Source organism: Myxine glutinosa, chromosome 8 (genome assembly GCF_964187855.1).
Source record: "Myxine glutinosa chromosome 8, kmMyxGlut1.1, whole genome shotgun sequence".
Lineage (NCBI taxonomy): Eukaryota > Metazoa > Chordata > Myxini > Myxiniformes > Myxinidae > Myxine > Myxine glutinosa.
The window spans coordinates 113549203-113569467 of NC_136268.1; the positions used below are offsets into that span (position 1 = coordinate 113549203).

Here is a 20265-nt window from a genome sequence, read left to right on the forward strand (position 1 = left end):
TAGCGGCTTCCAGCAATTTCCCTGAAAACATAGATCAAATGAATATCACAGTTTGTATTTTCCCTGATCATTCATTTCGGAATTCCAGTCTTCTATCAATTTCTTTTAGAATATGTACTCACCTGCTGCTAACGTTTCAACTTGCATCAAGCTATGCTTTGTTGTTTTATGAGAGACTCTCACGTACCGGTCTGCCTTCTTACAAATAATGCACACTGCTGGTAGGACATGTTTGGGTGAATGCAGGTCAAAACGTGACCTCAATTTTTTCCGCGGACTAGGCCTGTGTACAGCAGACTGATGTTGCTGGCCTGTGTGTACTGAAGCGATCCCTCACTCTCCAATCTCTGCTGCAGCTGCCTCTTCAGACATTTTTTGGAACTCAGTTCTATCAGTCTCTTGTTGATGAAGCGTTGTGAAATCCTTCCTCTGCAGGAATGTTGGTGAACTAGACGTTGATCAGATGCTGGTGTCTGTTGGCAAGATTGTGACACTCACCGTCCAATTGCAGCCACGTCTGCAGGCATTCACGATATTTACTCCATCTGAGAGGCGTAAACGGCGAAGTTATGGCATTCACGACGTGTTCAAAGTGCATGAAGCACTTTAAACGCGATTTTCCCGAGGCCATGACTAAACATTCAGCGTGACATGGGCGCCGCCATTTTGTATATCATGTGACCCAAGCAAGTGTTCTGATAGGCCTAGATTCCAAATTAGTGCCTTCGATGCAAGACAAAGTAGTGCGACATAAACGCGTGGAAAACTTTCAAACTGGCAGGATCTGTTAGTTAAACTTTTTGTATGTGCTACAACTCGGCACGTACTCAGATCTCAGATTACCAGTGATTTTTTTTTAGTCTCTCTGACCTCGGAACGGGATTGAACGATACACGGTGTCAGCTTGAGGCCTAATTGTATGTTTTATGTGTCTGTGTATGTTCTCATGGTTTATGTGTTAGCTCTTACACGAGCCTCGATTCTGCATACAAAAAAAAAAAAAAAGAACCGACCCAAACTCACCTTGCGTACGTAATATATTGATGATGGATATGTACACCTCCACGGGTGTTATGTACAGCACCACCTTATAATTCGCCTTCTTCTTTTATTGTGAATATTGTACAGTCTACACGATTGTCTTTATTAATGATAAATAATTGCAGACGCTTATTGGCATTGTGGTGTATAAATAGTATTTTCTTTCAAGGTCGTTGTTCCACCTTATTTTAATTTTAAAATTCTTTTTTGAATATTAGAACAAATGTCAAGTAAAATATTAACGAGAACGTGATAATAAAACATCTGAGTACATCACTAAGGTGAAGAAGAAGACATTTCGTATTCTCGCTCTTCGCGTAGGTCACGTGACCGGTAGTGACGGCTTTCGTGGGACTGTTGAGTGTTGAGTGTTGTGAGAGGGGAAGAGACGTGAACGTAAGTTTAGTTAACGTTAACGCTACGTACAAAATGTCTGGGAGCCACAACCGGGCCACAAGGTGATGTGGTGGGTGTGAGTATTGGTGAACTCGAATTCCTTCCTCTGGAAATTTACCTTTCAACCAAAGAAGTGAATAATTTCGAGAAAATGTCATTTATGATATTTTTCTTACTGGATTATACTTATAGAGACGTCAAACGGTGCTTATTTGCCCCTCGTTGCTTCCCTGGATCCTCGTTGAAAAGGGCTGTATTTTCAATGGATAGTTGGTCCAGTGCTAACTTGAATTGGTTCATAGAGGCTGCTTTATGGCCCATGGAGGCTGCTTTTATGGCATATTCAGGAAGCCCATTCCAATTGATTATTATGCTCCCGAGTCCTGACAGAGAAAGTAATGTTATTTTGCCTGATTTTTGGTTCTGTTTTTCTTCTTCATAACTTTCTTGATAATGATATGGCGTCTGGTTCTTGAGTTATCTTTCATTTCAAAGAATTTCTGGGGATTAAGTTGACAATTCCTTGCATTATCTTAAATATCTGGATGGGGCTCCGCTTGTTTTCTCCTGTAGATCGGTGTAATTAGATTCAGTGCTTTCAACCTGTCAAGGTACTCAAGGTGTCTGGAATCTGGCGGAAAACCTTTCGGTTATATATCAGTCATTATGCATCCAGGCGACTCCATATAATGAGGATACCAGAGGTAATGTATCGTGTGGCAGGCGGTGCTTATCACTCGCATGGGAGGACCCTTATTTCATATGAGGCATCAGGACCATGCCCTAACCTTAAATTGTGCTCCTCATCCGCAGCATGAGAGCTAAATGACATCTTGCTACATCTGCAGCATGAGAGCTAAATGAGATATCCTTGCTACATCTGCAGCATGAGAGCTAAATGAGATATCCTTGCTATATCTGCAGCATGAGAGCTAAATGTGATATCCTTGCTATATCTGCAGTATGAGAGCTGAATGAGATATCCTTGCTATATCTGCAGCATGAGAGCTAAATGAGATATCCTTGCTATATCTGCAGCATGAGAGCTAAATGAGATATCCTTGCTATATCTGCAGCATGAGAGCTGAATGACATCTTGCTACATCTGCAGCATGAGAGCTAAATGAGATATCCTTGCTATATCTGCAGCATGAGAGCTAAATGTGATATCCTTGCTACATGAGAGCTAAACGAGATATCCTTGCTATATCTGCAGCATGAGAGCTAAATGTTATATCCTTGCTATATCTGCAGCATGAGAGCTAAATGTGATATCCTTGCTATATCTGCAGCATGAGAGCTAAATGTGATATCCTTGCTATATCTGCAGTATGAGAGCTGAATGAGATATCCTTGCTATATCTGCAGCATGAGAGCTAAATGAGATATCCTTGCTATATCTGCAGCATGAGAGCTAAATGAGATATCCTTGCTATATCTGCAGCATGAGAGCTGAATGACATCTTGCTACATCTGCAGCATGAGAGCTAAATGAGATATCCTTGCTATATCTGCAGCATGAGAGCTAAATGTGATATCCTTGCTATATCTGCAGCATGAGAGCTAAACGAGATATCCTTGCTATATCTGCAGCATGAGAGCTAAATGTGATATCCTTGCTATATCTGCAGCATGAGAGCTAAATGGTATATCCTTGCTATATCTGCAGCATGAGAGCTAAATGTGATATCCTTGCTATATCTGCAGCATGAGAGCTAAATGTGATATCCTTGCTATATCTGCAGTATGAGAGCTGAATGAGATATCCTTGCTATATCTGCAGCATGAGAGCTAAATGAGATATCCTTGCTATATCTGCAGCATGAGAGCTAAATGAGATATCCTTGCTATATCTGCAGCATGAGAGCTGAATGACATCTTGCTACATCTGCAGCATGAGAGCTAAATGAGATATCCTTGCTATATCTGCAGCATGAGAGCTAAATGTGATATCCTTGCTATATCTGCAGCATGAGAGCTAAACGAGATATCCTTGCTATATCTGCAGCATGAGAGCTAAATGTGATATCCTTGCTATATCTGCAGCATGAGAGCTAAATGTTATATCCTTGCTATATCTGCAGCATGAAAGCTAAATGTGATATCCTTGCTATATCTGCAGCATGAGAGCTAAATGTGATATCCTTGCTATATCTGCAGTATGAGAGCTGAATGAGATATCCTTGCTATATCTGCAGCATGAGAGCTAAATGAGATATCCTTGCTATATCTGCAGCATGAGAGCTAAATGTGATTTACTTGCTATATCTGCAGTATGAGAGCTGAATGAGATATCCTTGCTATATCTGCAGCATGAGAGCTAAATGTGATATCCTTGCTACATCTGCAGCATGAGAGCTAAATGACATCTTGCTACATCTGCAGCATGAGAGCTAAATGAGATATCTGCAGCATGAGAGCTAAATGTGATATCCTTGCTATATCTGCAGTATGAGAGCTAAATGAGATATCTGCAGCATGAGAGCTAAATGTGATATCCTTGCTATATCTGCAGTATGAGAGCTAAATGAGATATCCTTGCTATATCTGCAGCGTGAGAGCTAAATGTGATATCCTTGCTATATCTGCAGCATGAGAGCTGAATGACATCTTGCTACATCTGCAGCATGAGAGCTAAATGAGATATCCTTGCTATATCTGCAGCATGAGCTTTTTTTTTTCTTTTTTTTTGTATACAAGATCGAGGCTCGTGAAAGAGCGAACATTAATCACACAGAAAGACAAACCGACACATAAAACATATAACATAGGGAGCGGTAGACAAGATGGGGAGAGAGGGGGAAGGACACAAACACAACATTTGAGAGCAGGGACCGAGAGACATGGAGACATCGAGAGATCTGAGAGAGGGCGAGGGCTTTGGGGGGGGGGGCGTGGGAAGGGGGCAGTGGGAGAGATATAAAACATATGGACACTGCCAGGACTTCCAGGAAAGAAGTTGGAATTTCAAACAAGGTGGATCTGGGGTGAATTAGCGGGGGTAGAAAAGATCAAGGTTTTGGATGGGGGAAGATAAGAGATGGTGGTGAACAGCTGTTTTAAAGACCTGGAGGGAGGAGTGGGATTGAAGGGAGTGAGGGAGTTTGTTCCAGAGGCGGGAGAAAAGAGGAATGAAAGAGTGAAGGTGAGCGGAGAGCCGAGATTTCGGCAGTTTAACCATCAGAGGGTTGCTGGCAGATCTTGTGCGACCTGTAGGAATATTTGGGGGACAGAGCACAGAGAGAGCTGGGGGTGGAAGGCCGGAGAGGAGTCGGTAGAAGACAGAAAGACCACCTACCTGCCTGCGGTGAGTGAGTGAAAGGCCCTCAGAGATAGCTTCATCGCGGGAGATTCCAATAATTCTGAAAGCTTTGGTTTCAACAGCGTGAAGCCGAGCTAGGTGTGAGGCAGGAGCACCGGCCCATAGGGGAGAACAGTATTCCATTGAGCTGCGGATGAAAGCCTTGTATGTGGTGAGGAGCTCAGGTGTGCCGAGGAAGGACTTCGCACGACGGAGGATGCCCAGTCGGCGACTGGCTTTGGAGGCCAGCTTGGAAATGTGGTTTTCCCAAGAAAGATCATGGCAGATAGTGAGACCCAAAATCTTGAGCGACAGAACTTCTTGGAGAGGATTGTTGAGAAAGTAGATGGGAGGGTTGTCCAGTCGATCTTTTCGGAGAGACATAGTAAGAGTGTGAGATTTGTCAGGATTGAAAGACATGTTCCACTTGTTTGACCAGTCTGTGATTTTGTCCAGGTCTTCAGAGAGTGAGGAGGCAGCAGACTGCCGATCTGAGGGAAGAGGAATGGAGCGGCAGAGAGTGGAGTCATCAGCAAAGAGATAGAGAGGATTTTCGAGAGAGTCAGAGAGATCATTGATGAAGACCAGAAAAAGCACGGGGCCCAGAACACTGCCTTGGGGAACTCCAGCCTGAACAGGAAGAGGAGATGAGAGAAACCCATTCAGGGCCACACGTTGACGACGACTAGAGAGGAAGTCCGCCAGCCATGCGTGGAGATTTCCATGGATACCAAAGGAGGAGAGTTTGGTGAGCAGAGCGGGGTGCCAGACCGTGTCGAAGGCACGTGATATGTCGAGGGAGACAGCTCTAATTTCCTGTTTGGCATTGAGGACCTCCATCCATTGTTGAGACAGCAGAAGCAGCATGTCCAGAGTAGAGTGACCTGGTCTGAAACCAAATTGATGATCAGAGATCAAGCCATTGGAGAAGAGGAAAGATTTCATATCCGAAGCAATGATGGATTCCATGACTTTGCTGATAATTGGGAGAAGGCTGATTGGTCTGTAGTTGCTAGGATCTGTTTTTGCACCTTTTTTGTGCAAAGCGGTGATGTTGGCTGATTTCCAAGCAGATGGCAGTTGACCTTGAGCAAAAGAGAGGGCGAAGAGAACAGAGAGAGGGTGAGATAGAGCAGCAGAGCAGGATTTTAGGACCCGTGGGCTGATGTCGTCGGGTCCAGTTGCAGAATCAGAGTCGAGGGTTGACAGAAACTTTTCCACCTTGTCAGGAGGAAAGGACACGGAGTCCAGGAGCAGCAGGGTACGACTGGGTATGGTGGGTACAGAGAGGGATGGGTTTGGGACACAAGATTTAGAGGCAAACACAGAGTTGAGGCATTCAGCTTTTTCACGTGCGGAGTCAGCTGTGTAGCCGTTTGAGGTAAGGGAGGGGATGGAGGGGGAACAAACACCAGAAACGGATTTGACCAGACGCCACCAGGATTTGGAAGAGGGAGACAGATAAGAGAGTTCGGTCTTGAGAACAGAGAGATATTGTTTCCTGGCTCTCCTGAGGGTGGACACACACTTGTTTCGGGCTTTGTGAAAGGAAATGAGATTTCCTTCCGTTGGATTTGCTTTCCAGGAGACGAAGGCAAGTTGTTTCTGGGCAACAGCCTCACCACAAGATTCCGTGTACCATGGACGGGAGGAAGGGTATGACAACTGAAGACGAGATGGGATAAATCTGTGCATGAGAGAGAGCAATTTACTTTGGAAGAATTCCCAGGATGAGTTGATGTCAGAGGTGGTAGAGATGGGAGACCAGTCCAGATGATTGATGGCTGCTTGAAGACCGTGCCAGTTGGCCTGAGTGAAATGCCAGACTCGTCGACGCTGAGCAGGCTCCCTGAGGATGGTCAGAGAGATGTCCACTTTAACAAGGACATGATCAGATGATCCGATCGGAGCAGAAGAAGAGCAGCAGACATTTTCAGGGAAGTTAGTCATAACCAAGTCCAGAAGAGAAGATGTTCCGTTGACCGAGATCCGGGTCGGGAAATTGACAGATTGTGTCAGTCCCAGTGAGTCGCAGAAGTCCTTTGCTGAGGAGCCATGGCTGGTGAGAGAGGTACCCACACCCATCCAACTGGCATGATGACAGTTGAAATCACCACATATGAGGAAGAGAGAGTTGGGATGAGTAGATAGAAGTTGGTCCATATCATCAGACAGCGAGATGTAGATGGAGTCATCACTGTTTGGTGGACGGTACAACACACATATGAACAAGAGGTGGGAGCGAAGGGGAAGCCGTAGCCAGAGTTATTCCTGGGGGTGAGGTGGAGAGAGTGCAGTGCAGGGCGAGTGAGGAAGAGAGTTTTTGATAAAGATAGCAACCCCGCCTCCAGGACGAGGCTCAGGTCTATCATACCGGAGGAGGGAGTAGCCCGGGAGAGATACTATGGAATCAGAGACATCATAAAGGAGGAAAGTTTCTGTTAAGCAGATCACGTCTGGTTTGACAGAAGCAACCTGTATGGAGAGATCAGTTAAGTTTGAACGAAGGCCCCGGATGTTTGAGGTCCATACCGTTAATGAAGAGGAAGGGGGAGCATCAGATACAGAACAGGGGGGAGGAGGGGTAGGGTAAGATGTGGAAGAGGTAGGGAGAGCTGTTGAAGGTGTGTCAGAGATTTCAGAATAGCTCGGAGAAAGGGAAGGATGGGGCGGACAAAAGGTTTGATGGTGATTGGGTGAGCCACAATGAGGTGTTATTTGAGGAGGGGGAAGAGCGAGGCAGAAGGTTGGGGGAGATGGAGGTGAGAGTTTGAAGGGGGAAGAAGCGGGGAGGACGCTTTGAGGAGGGGGAGTGAGAGGGGGGAAATTGAGAAGCAATGAGGGTGGGGAGATTTGAAGGGGAGGGGTGAGGGGGGAGTTTGGGAGGGAAGGGACAAGGGGAGGGATTTGAAAGGGATGGGATATGGGGGAGATTTGGAGGGGAGGGGTGAGGCAGGAGTCTAGGAGGGGAGGGGTGAGGGGGCGTCTTGGCGGGGAGGGGTGAGGGGGTAGTTTAGGAGGGAGGGGGCAAGGGGGGAGATTTGAAAGGGATGGGTGATGGGGAAGATTTGGAGGGGAGGGGTGATGGGGAAGATTTGGAGGGGAGGGGTGATGGGGAAGATTTGGAGGGGAGGGGTGATGGGGAAGATTTGGAGGGGAGGGGTTATGGGGAAGATTTGGAGGGGAGGGGTGATGGGGAAGATTTGGAGGGGAGGGGTTATGGGGAAGATTTGGAGGGGAGGGGTGAGATTGGATTTTTGAAAGTGTACGATTTATGGGAAACGAACATTTATTGCAAAATGAGTTTCTTGTGACCTTTGAATTAAAAATACGTTTAAGGACGCTGGATGGAGGATGGAGTGCAGGAGAGTTTAGGGAATGTAGAAAAAAGGCACTATAGGAGATGGATATTTTTTTTGGGATGAATTGATTTGGTGAGCAAGTCGAAAGCAGCCTTTTAAAGAAGAAGAAGAAAAAGGTGTTATAAAATATGACGGAATACATAACTTGAGGGGAAAGTGTAAACATTGAAGGTTAATGAGTGAAAACTATCTGGGGAAATGGGGGAGAAACACGTGGTCGAAGAACGAACGAACGAATAAGAATGAATAAACGAATGAGAACAGAGAAGGAAATGTTTTTTTCTTTTTTCTTTTTTTTGAGTTGAGATTTACACAAGGAAGTAGGCTATGGGTGAAAAGCCTGGAAATACAGAGAACGAAAGTTATTGGATCACAAACGACGGACCACTGAGAAAAACAAAGCCTCAAGGTTGTACAGTGCACACTGTACAAGGCCTTGCTCGCGACACGGCAAACAGACGATCAATTTATGAAAGATAAACACCGAGAAACAACCAAAGTTGCACACAATAACGTCACACACCGAAAGATAAATACAGTTTCGACAAAATACAATTGTGAACAGACTTAACTTCGAAAAACGTGGAGACCGTGTGGAGCTTCGAAAATCCCTCCCACCGTCTCCGAGATCTCGCGAGATCCTCGCGAGCTAAATGAGATATCCTTGCTATATCTGCAGCATGAGAGCTAAATGTGATATCCTTGCTATATCTGCAGCATGAGAGCTAAATGACATCTTGCTACATCTGCAGCATGAGAGCTAAATGAGATATCTGCAGCATGAGAGCTAAATGTGATATCCTTGCTATATCTGCAGCATGAGAGCTAAATGAGATATCCTTGCTATATCTGCAGCATGAGAGCTAAATGAGATATCCTTGCTATATCTGCAGCATGAGAGCTAAATGTGATATCCTTGCTATATCTGCAGTATGAGAGCTGAATGAGATATCCTTGCTATATCTGCAGCATGAGAGCTAAATGAGATATCCTTGCTATATCTGCAGCATGAGAGCTAAATGTGATATCCTTGCTATATCTGCAGTATGAGAGCTGAATGACATCTCCTCACTACATCTGCAGTATGAGAGCTAATGACATCTCACCACATCTGCAGTATGACCACAGGTTCCCTCCCCTTATTTATAATATTCATTAAAACATATTTTCGTCATAAATTACATGACCAATTATGGACCAAATTTGGTATGTAGATGAGAACAGAAAGGTCTCATGGGGTTGCACACCATAAGTGGGGTTTCACCTCAAATTCCGGTATTTTCTTTTTAAATCTTTTCAGAGGTCATGGGGAAATGACCGTCAATCCCCCACACGGCTATTTTATTTCATCTGGAGTCAGTTTTTTTTTTTATCCCAACGTAGCCCTCGTCCTTTCTCTGCATGAAAGAGGAGACCATGCAAAGTTTGATCACACTTGTTCCATGTTCCTGCAGGGTTCAAATAAATAAACTAACAAACAAACAAACTTTCTTCTTTATACATGCGATTAAAAACTGTGTTAAATGGTCTGTTATTGTTTATACATTTTGAAAGTTTCATGCATGCCAATATTAAAGCATCTGCTTCATTATTACAAGTTGTCTGCTGATGAAATCCTGCCATGGCTCCTTTTCTCAGCTTCTGTCCATCTCTTGCACCTACGTTTTTGTATTTGGAGTCGGGGACACGATGTCGGCCTTCCGGCCGGAAGAGCGTGTGCGCTGCTTGAGCAACCAGGGGAGCAAGGTGGAAGTGCGAGATGGAATTCCCGCGCAACGCTACTTCCGCTCTGGCAAGGAGATGCTGCGCATGGCGGGAGCTTATCAGGATGAGGATAACTTTGAGGAAGCTTTCATTCTCTACACCAAATTCATCACGTGCGTGTTTCATGACATGCTGGATGCTTGCATGTTGCCGCGGGGCATCAACGTGCATTGCACCGTTATTTTAGGCTGGCATCACCGACATGCGTCTTTTTAATAATAACGTCTTACCGACTGTGCCACAGGCTGTTTGTGGAGAAGTTACCAGAGCACTGTGATTACAAGTCTGTGGCACCACAGATCCGTTCAGAGTACACCAAGGTATTGGCACACCTCCTCTTCCTTGTCCCAACACGTTTGCCTTAGAATCATTTTGCGGTGCAAGTTGTGTTTTATCCTCTCTTTCCTAAAACATTGTTCTCTCGTGTTATTGAAGGATTTAGATGATTGAGTGCACATTAAGAGGGGGGGGGGAAAGGAATGGGAATGGGAGTGGAGGGGAAGGGGAAACAGGGAGTAGATGTTCCATACGTTATACTATATTACCAAAAGTATTGGGATAGTGAGGAGGTGTGCGTGCAGGTTTGTTAATTAGCTGTTTGCTTTTTCATTGGGATATTTTTTTTTTTTGTATACAAGATCGAGGTTCGTGAAAGAGCTAACATTAATCACACAAAAAGTCAAACCGACACATAAAACATATGATAAGGGGAGCGGTAGACAAGATGGGGAGAGAGGACGAAGGACACAAACACAACATTTGAGAGCAGGGACATCGAGAGATCTGTGGGATGGGAAGGAGAGGGCTTGGGGGGAGGTGGGAGAGGTATAAAACATATGGACACTGCAAGGACTTCCAGGAAAGAAGCAGGAATTTCAAAAAAGTGGATCTGGGGTGAATTAGCGGGCGTATAAAAGATCAAGGTTTTGGATGGGGGAAGATAAGAGATGGTGGTGAACAGCTGTTTTAAAGACCTGGAGGGAGGAGTGGGATTGAAGGAAATTGGGGGGAGTTTGTTCCAGATGCGGGAGAAAAGAGGAATGAAAGAGTGAAGGTGAGCAGAGAGCCTAGATTTTGGCAGTTTAACCATAAGAGGGTTGCTGGCAGATATTGTGCGACCTGTAGGAATATTTGGGGGACAGAGCACAGAGAGAGCTGGGGGAGCAAGGCCGGAGAGGAGTCGGAAGAAGACAGAAAGACCACCAACCTGCCTGCGGTAAGTGAGTGAAAGGCCCTCGGAGTTAGCTTCATCGCAGGAGATTCCAATGATTCTGAAAGCTTTGGTTTCAACAGCGTGAAGACGAGCTCGGTGTGAGGCAGGAGCACCGGCCCAGAGGGGGGAACAGTATTCCATTGAGCTGCGGATGAAAGCCTTGTATGTGGTGAGGAGCTCAGGTGTGCCAAGGAAGGACTTTGCATGATGTAGGATGCCCAGTGGTCAACTGGCTTTGGAGGCCAGCTTGGAAATGTGGTTTTCCCAGGAAAGATCATGGCAGATTGTGAGACCCAAAAGCTTGGGTCTCACTATCTGCCATTGTTAGTAAGAGTCACTTGCTCACAATCTATTGCCATAAGTTGGTATATATCAGGTATAATATTTTTGAAACAACTGCAGATTCAGTTGACTGTGCCCCTCACATTTTTGTTAATGTCCTGTCCTTCATGCAATGCTTGGAATAACATGGTCCAACCCTTTGTTTTGCAGACACTCAAGTCTGTTTTTCCTATTGCTGAGGAAGTAAAGAAGAAACTCATTGCAAAATACTCCCAAGAATATCAGAAATATTTGGAACAGGAGGTAGGTTTATTGCACATGGTTACATAAAAATGGTAATGCCACAGAACATGACACTTGTGTTCACTTGTCCTTATTAAGTCTGATATCATGTGTTTGCCTGCTGTGTTTGTTGAGTAGGAGCGAGAAAAGGATCACTTCCGTGCATTGGAGGATGAACGGCAACGGCTGGATGCTGTGCACAAGCAGCAGCGCGAAGAGGCCGAGTTTCGTGCCTTCGAGGAATCTCTTCGGCGGCGCGAGCTGGAGCGAGAGCGCCTCGAGATAATCAGCACCTTCGGGGCCTCCGAAGCTGCCGCAAACTCCAAATTGCTCGTTGACGGGGTTCAAGCCCCACCAGCAGTGATTCTCGCAGATGGCAAACCCTCCCATGAACTGCAAGCCATCAAAGCAGGGAACGCCAGCCAAGCTGGAAAAGTTCCCACGGTTGACCGATCTTGCAAGCCAGTGGCACTGACTATGGAAAAATGTAAGTTTGGACCCATGCACAGAGAATGTGGTTCGAAAGTGTGTTTCAGAGATGAGGTAATGGCAATTAATTGGGGGTGAATGGTAGATTGCACCCTCCACCTGGGGATGGAAATCGAGAGGGTGTGTGACTAATGTTTTCCAGCAGGTTGTGATGGGATTAGGACAAAGGGTGGAGAGACAAAGACACTGACTCCAATGAATGCAGGAAATTGTGATTGCAATAAATGAAAACCTATCTGTTTTAAGGACCGAGATACTCAAAGGAGCAATTTTTATGTTGCCCGACGCGGTGGCAAACTACCAGACTCGGCAGCGTTGAGACGGCTCTCTGAGAATAGCCAGAGAGATGTTGACTTTCACAAGCATATGATCAGATGAACCAATTGGAGCAGAGGAAGAGCAGGATACATTTTCAGGAAAGTTAGTCATCACCAAATCCAGAAGGGAGGATTTTCCATTAGGAGAAATCTTGGTTGGAAAGTTCACAGATTGAATCAGTCACATGGAGTCACTGAAGTCCTTTGCTGAAGTGCCATGGCTGATGAGAGAGGTACGAACACCCAGCCAAGTTGGATGGTGACAACTTAAGTCGCCACATTTGAGGAAGAGAGAGTTGGGATGAGCGTTTTATTTCCGGTTTTATAAACTCGAACGTTTGATGCAGGTTTTATAAACTTGGGACGTCATGGAGATTAAGTAGAAAAACAAAATGCTTGGAATGAGGTCACAATGTCCACTTAATGTTTAAGGTGTGTTGCAACGTCAGATGTTCATGCAGTGCATGGCCTGCGCCATATAACTGTCCCGAGGAACCTGCATCGCAAGTTTCTGGAACAAGCGGTGGTGAACACGGAACGTGGGATCGAGACCTGCGGCATCCTCTGTGGGAAGATGGTAAGCACTGTGGTGACTGTAAGTGCATCTTCACTCCGCTGCGTTCAGTTGTGGTTGATTTCGGCGACTTGAGCTCCATGATGTCCCCACGTTTCTTTCCCAGTTCAAACCTCCAAATTTTGCCCGTTGTCCATTTATTCATTCCCACGCCACCTCTCTGCTCCTGTTGTTTTATTTTCTCATCTTCTTGCAACCTCTGGCCATCCTCTTCACATTCCCATTGTCTTATTAAAAGGATGGCAAGCTTCATGTTTTGTACTCCCTCAGAATTTCATTTTTATTCTCTGATTCGTGGTTTCAGCACAAGTGTAACCGTGTTTTATAAATGTTTATAGCGAAGGAGAACTCGATTGGTTGCTCTTCCCACAGACGCAGGCACAGTTCCGAGTGACTCATGTGATCCTGCCCAAGCAGGTCGGTGGGACGGATTCCTGTGTCACTGAGAATGAAGAGGAACTTTTTGCTGTCCAGGACATGTACGAACTGCTTACTCTCGGCTGGATACATGTAAGCTGAGTTTGCCTCGTAGTGCACTTTCATCCTCTCAGTGAAATTTGTTTAACTTGAGCAACACATCTTAGATGTGTCATCATCTGAGCACTCATCCAGTGTGCAAATCCTGGTATGGTGTTGATTTGTCTGTTGTGTAAGTCGTATCTTTCAAAATGATGTATGAATGCTAAATAAGGCCTTTTGCGCATGCGCCATGTGTGTGTGTTTTCAGCGAGTCGGTTCTGCTCGCCGGGCACTTTTAACCTACCGTTGCTAGCACTAAATCTGTAATTTAAAGTCATTACTACTGAGAGGTATCAGATTCGTACTGTTTACTGTTAGTACACTATAGCGTTGGTGGTGGATATAAACACACACAACAGACGATTAAACCTTTCGCAATAGATGCAAAGATCTAGTATAATTTGTCTTGTGGCCCCAGAATGACAAAAACAATATATTTGTAACAGCACTCGCAGCTCCTGTAGATCACCCCTCCCAACATGATCAATAGTAATTTCAGGGTGAGTCATAAGTCCCAGGACACTGTTTTAGCTGCTTATACAAGATTTGTTTACACCATATATTAATTGTATTTTCGTTTTTTCAGATCATCATACTAAAATAAGCCATTTGGCGTCTGTCTGTCTGACGATTTTTCACCGCAATACATTCAATCGTTACTTATCCTATCGCAACCAAACTTGACAGGGAGACTAAGGGTCACATGATGGAGGTTGTAGCGATTTAACTTCCACCCCACCCCAAGGAGGTTTTCCCCACCAAGGGGGTTGTGTGTTGAGGTGTATATCTATGTTAAGATAGCTTTATCATGACGTTTTTTCAGAGGCTGGTAGCAGTGATGTGGTACCACGAGAGGAGAAACACAAACAAGATGATGAAACAGGTGCAAGAACGATGTCGAGGAGCGTTTTGGAAATCCAGCACCGTCAAAATACAATTTTTTTTTTTTTTTTTTTTTTTTTTTTTTTGTATACAAGATCGAGGCTCGTGAAAGAGCTAACATTAATCACACAAAAAGACAAACCGACACACAAAACACAAAAAACAAGGGGAGCGGCAGACAAGATGGGGAGAGAGGGGGAAGGACACAAAAGAGAGGGGGAAGAGGGGGAAGGACACAAACACAACATTTGAGAGCAGGGACATCGGGAGGACTTGGGGGGGAGGTGGGAGAGGAATAAAACATATGAACACTGCAAGGACTCTGGGGAGAATTACCGGGGGTAGAAAAGATCAAGGTTTTCGATGGGGGAAGATAAGAGATGGTGGTGAACAGCTGTTTTAAAGACCTGGAGGGAGGAGTGGGATTGAAGGGAGTGGGGGAGTGGAGGAGTTTGTTCCAGAGGCGGGAGAAAAGGGGAATGAAAGAGTGAAGGTGAGCAGAGAGCCTAGACTTTGGCAGTTTAACCATAAGAGGGTTGCAGGCAGATCTTGTGCGACCTGAAGGAATATTGGGGGGACAGAGCACAGAGAGAGCTGGGGGAGCAAGGCCGGAGAGGAGTCGGTAGAAGACAGAAAGACCACCAACCTGCCTGCGGTGAGTGAGTGAAAGGCCCTCGGTGTTGACTACATCGCAGGAGATTCCAATGATTCTGAAAGCTTTGGCCTCAACAGCGTGAAGCCGAGCAAGGTGTGAGGCAGGAGCACCAGCCCAGAGGGGGGAACAGTATTCCAATCTTCATCTTTGGGTAGAAACAGTCATTTCAGATTGGACGTGTACTCGACAGCAAGCGCAGTGGACGACCAAAAATTTGTGATTTGGGAATTTAAAACACTAGGGCATGCCCGTACTATATATATATCTAAAATTATATCCCTCCCCTCTATTTACATGAAATGGTTTGGTCCATGAAATGTTTTGGTCCATTCGCAACGCCAAAGCGAACGGCGAACGCTTTACATGAAATGGTTTGGTTCATGAAATGTTTTGGTCCATTCGCAACGCCAAAGCGAACGGCGAACGGCTTGCGAGTACAGTGACAATCCCCCCCCCCCCCCCCCTCTATTTACATGAAATGGTTTTAATTCGTTTTAAAACATAGTTTAACGCCAACATATGGCATGCCCGTACCCGTACTATCCGTAATGGCGCACGCTCTCACAGGAGCTCCGGACCGGAAGGTCGCATATCGCAGGAAAGCGAAAGAATCGCAAATTAGTTTTAATTAGTTTTAAAACATAGTTTAACGCCAACATAGCGCCAACATAGTTTGCCGACGGGAAATAAATGAATACGCTCTCAAATGTGCCATCCGAGGCAGAGTCTGTTCGCCACGTTCGGCACACGTGATAGCTCGCTGCTCTCTGATTGGTTGAATCGTTTTTTGGACATAGCTCGGTAACTACTTCTGCGATTAATTTCAAACCTTGAAAAGGCACATCCTCGGGTCCCCAGCAATATACCTGGCAAGTTTCAAGTATATCGGACCGGTAGTTGTCGAGAAACAGCGGTCACAGACATACAAACATACAAACATACAAACAAACAAACAAACATACACACAGAGATTACTGGAATTATAGATAGATTAAAACATCCGTTCTCAGATCTCCGAAAAAAAAATCATTACAGAAACGTTCTGCAGAGTTGGGTGTTTCATATTCGTCATTACATCGAACAATGACAGAGGACCTTCACATGAAACTATATAAAGCAACTGTCATTTGTGAATCGTCAGATGCAGATCACGCCGCCAACCAATTATGCCTCCACCCACATTATTACATCATTATACATACTTGCACCAAGTTTGATTTAAATGCCTTCAGCTGTTCTCAAGTGTCACATTTTTACCTAACTTGACCTTTGACATTTGATGTCAAAATCGAATCAATTCATCTTTTTATCATAATAAATACTTGTACCAGGTTTGGTCAAATCCCATCACTGGTTCACAAGTTTTTGTTTTTTTTGTATACAGAGTCGAGGCTCGTGAAAGAGCTAACATTTATCAAACAAACAAATCAAACAAACAAATCAAACAAACAAGCAAACAAAGTATATAAAAAGGGGAGCGGTCGACAAGATGGGGAGGAAGCACACAAACACAACATTTGAGAGCAGGGACATCGGGAGATGTGGGAGGGAGAGGGCCTGGGGGGAGGCAGGATAGGTATAAAACGCAAGGACACCAAGGACTTCCAGAAAAGAAGTTGGCACTTCAAAAACGTGGATTTGGGGTGAAATTAGCAGGGGTAGAAAAGATCAAGGTTTTGGATTGGGGAAGATAAGAGATGGTGGTGAACAGCCGTTTTAAAGACCTGGAGGGAGGAGTGGGATTGAAGAGAGTGAGGGAGTTTGTTCCAAAGGCAGGAGAAAAGAGGAGTGAAGGTGAGCAGAGAGTCTTGATTTTGGCAGTTTAACCATAAGAGGGTTGCAGGCAGATCTTGTGCGACCTGTAGGAATATTTGGGGGACAGAGCCCAGAGAGAGCTGGGGGAGCAAGGCCAGAGAGTAGTCGGTAGAAGACGGAAAGACCACCAACCTGCCTGTGGTGAGTAAGTGAAAGGCCCTCGGAGATAGCGTCATCGCAGGAGATTCCAATGATTCTGAACGCTTTGGTTTCAACAGCGTGAAGACGAGCTAGGTGTGAGGCAGGAGCACCAGCCCAGAGGGGAGAGCAGTACTCCATTGAGCTGCGGAGGAAAGCCTTGTATGTGGTGAGGAGCTCAGGTGTGCCAAGGAAGGACTTCGCACGACGGAGGATGCCCAGACCGCGACTGGCTTTGGAGGCCAGCTTGGAAATGTGGTTTTCCCAGGAAAGATCATGGCAGATAGTGAGACCCAAAAGCTTGAGTGACAGACCTTCTTGGAGAGGATTATTCAGAAAGGAGATGGGAGGGTTGTCCAGTCGGTCTTTTTGAAGAGACATCGTAAGAGTGTGAGATTTGTCAGGATTGAAAGACATGTTCCACTTGTTTGCCCAGTCTGTGATTTTGTCCAGCTCTGCAGAGAGTGAGGAGGCTGCAGACTGCCGATCTGATGGATGAGGAATGGAGCGGCAGAGAGTGGAGTCATCAGCAAAGAGATAGAGAGGATTTTCAAGAGAGTCAGAGAGATCATTGATGAAGACCAGAAAAAGTACAGGGCCCAGAACACTGCCTTGGGGAACTCCAGCCTGAACAGGAAGAGGAGATGAGAGAAACCCATTCAGGGCCACACGTTGACTACGACTAGAGAGGAAGTCCGCCAGCCATGCGTGGAGATTTCCATGGATACCAAAGGAGGAGGGTTTGGTGAGCAGAGCGGGGTGCCAGACCGTATCGAAGGCACGTGATATGTCGAGGGAGACAGCTCTAATTTCCTGTTTGGCATTGAGGACCTCCATCCATTGTTGAGACAGCAGAAGCAGCATGTCCAGAGTAGAGTGACCTTGTCTGAAACCAAATTGATGATCAGAGATCAAGCCATTGGAGAAGAGGAAAGATTTCATATCCGAAGCAATGATGGATTCCATGACTTTGCTGATAATTCGGAGAAGGCTGATTGGTCTGTAGTTGCTAGGATCTGTTTTTGCACCTTTTTTGTGCAAAGCGGTGATGTTGGCTGATTTCCAAGCAGATGGCAGTTGACCTTGAGCAAAAGAGAGGGTGAAGAGAACAGAGAGAGGGAGTGAAAGAGCGGAAGAACAGGATTTTAGGACCCGTGTGCTGATGCCGTCAGGTCCAGTTGCAGAATCAGAGTCGAGGGTTGACAGAAACTCTCCACCTTGTCAGGAGGAAAGGACACGGAGTCCAGGAGCAGCTGGGTACGACTGGGTACGGTGGGTACAGAGAGGGATGGGTTTGGGACACAATATTTAGAGGCAAACAGAGTTGAGGCATTCAGCTGTTTCACGTGCGGAGTCAGCTGTGTAGCCATTTGAGGTAAGGGAGGGGATGGAGGGGGAACAAACACCAGAAACAGATTTGACCAGACACCACCAGGATTTGGAAGAGGGAGACAGATAAGAGAGTTCAGTCTTGAGAACGGAGAGATATTGTTTCCTGGCTCTCCTGAGGGTGGACACACACTTCTTTCGGGCTTTGTGAAAGGAAATGAAATTTCCTTCCGTTGGATTTGCTTTCCAGGAGACGAAGGCAAGTTGTTTCTGGGCAACAGCCTCACCACAAGAATCCGTGTACCATGGACGGGAGGAAGGGTATGACAACTGAAGACGAGATGGGATAAATCTGTGCATGAGAGAGAGCAATTTACTTTGGAAGAATTCCCAGGATGAGTTGATGTCAGAGGTGGTAGAGATGGGAGACCAGTCCAGATGATTGATGGCTGCTTGAAGACCATGCCAGTTGGCCTGATTGAAATGCCAGACTCGTCGACGCTGAGCAGGCTCCCTGAGAATGGTCAGAGAGATGTCCACTTTAACAAGCACATGATCAGATGAGCAGATTGGAGCAGAAGAAGAGCAGCAGACATTTTCAGGGAAGTTAGTCATAACCAAGTCCAGAAGAGAAGATGCTCCGTTGACTGAGATCCGGGTCGGGAAATTGACAGATTGTGTCAGTCCCAGTGAGTTGCAGAAGTCCTTTGCTGAGGAGCCATGGCTGGTGAGAGGTACACACACCCAGCCAACTGGCATGGTGACAATTGAAATCACCACATATGAGGAAGAGAGAGTTGGGATGAGTAAATAGAAGTTGGTCCATATTATCAGACAGCGAGATGTAGATGGAGTCATCACTGTTTGGTGGACGGTACAACACACATATGAACAAGAGGTGGGAGCGAAGGGGAAGCCGTAGCCAGAGGCATTCCTGGGGGTGAGGTGGAGAGAGTGCAGTGCAGGGCGAGGGAGGAAGAGAGGTTTTGATAAAGATAGCAACCCCACCTCCAGGACGAGGCTCAGGTCTATCATACCCGAGGAGGGAGTAACCCAGGAGAGATACTACGGATTCAGAGACATCATGAAGGAGGAAAGTTTCTGTTTAGCAGATCACGTCTGGTTTGTCAGAAGCAACCTGTATGGAGAGATCAGTTAAGTTTGAACGAAGGCCCCGGATGTTTGAGGTCCATACCGTTAATGAAGAGGAAGGGGGAGCATCGGATCCAGAACAGGGGGAGCAGGGGTAGGGTAAGATGTGGAAGAGGTGGAAGAGGTAGGGAGAGCTGTTGAAGGTGTGTCAGAGATTTCAGAATAGCTCGGAGAAAGGGAAGGATGGGGCGGACAAAAGGTTTGATGGTGATTGGGTGAGGCACAATGAGGTGTTATTTGAGGAGGGGGAAGAGCGAGGCAGAAGGTTGGGGGAGATGGAGGTTTGAGTTGGAAGGGGGAAGAAGCGGGGAGGACGCTTTGAGGAGGGGGAGTGCGAGGGGGGAAATTGAGAAGAAATAAGGGTGGGGAGATTTGAAGGGGAGGGGTGGGGGGGGGAGTTTAGGAGGGAAGGGACAAGGGGAGGGATTTGAAAGGGATGGGATATGGGGGAGATTTGGAGGGGAGGGTGAGGGGGGAGTCTAGGAGGGGAGGGGTGAGGGGGAGTCTTGGAGGAGAGGGGTGTGGGCGGAGTTTAGGAGGGAAGGGGCAAGGGGGGAGATTTGAAAGGGATGGGTGATGGGGAGGATTTGGAGGGGAGTGGCAAGGGGGAAGATTTGAAAGGGATGGGTGATGGGGAAGATTTGGAGGGGAGGGGTGATGGGGAAGATTTGGAGGGGAGGGGTTATGGGGAAGATTTGGAGGGGAGGGGTGAGATTGGATTTTAGAAAGTGTACGATTAATGGGAAACGAACAT

At 46.1% G+C, this 20265-nt stretch overlaps 1 protein-coding gene across 9 annotated transcripts in view; it reads left to right on the plus strand.

Moving 5' to 3' along the window:
• The first annotated feature begins 1349 nt into the window (after positions 1–1349).
• Positions 1350–20265, plus strand: part of LOC137432870 (STAM-binding protein) — a 56171-nt gene continuing 37255 nt past the window's right edge. For 4 of the 9 annotated variants that reach the window (XR_013624384.1, XR_013624385.1, XM_068125141.2 and 1 more), the window contains exons 1-7: positions 1350–1437; positions 9739–9977; positions 10109–10184; positions 11570–11662; positions 11780–12128; positions 12897–13024; positions 13394–13531. Coding sequence is in view for 6 of the 9 variants with exons in the window: in XM_068125141.2 (XP_067981242.2) it covers positions 9790–9977; positions 10109–10184; positions 11570–11662; positions 11780–12128; positions 12897–13024; positions 13394–13531 (972 nt within the window). In the remaining 3 variants the exon portion in view is untranslated. Of the gene's footprint in view, positions 1514–9738; positions 9978–10108; positions 10185–11569; positions 11663–11779; positions 12129–12896; positions 13025–13393; positions 13532–20265 lie in introns of all 9 variants that reach the window. The other 5 variants (XM_068125142.2, XM_078783692.1, XM_068125144.2 and 2 more) reach the window with 3 other exon arrangements.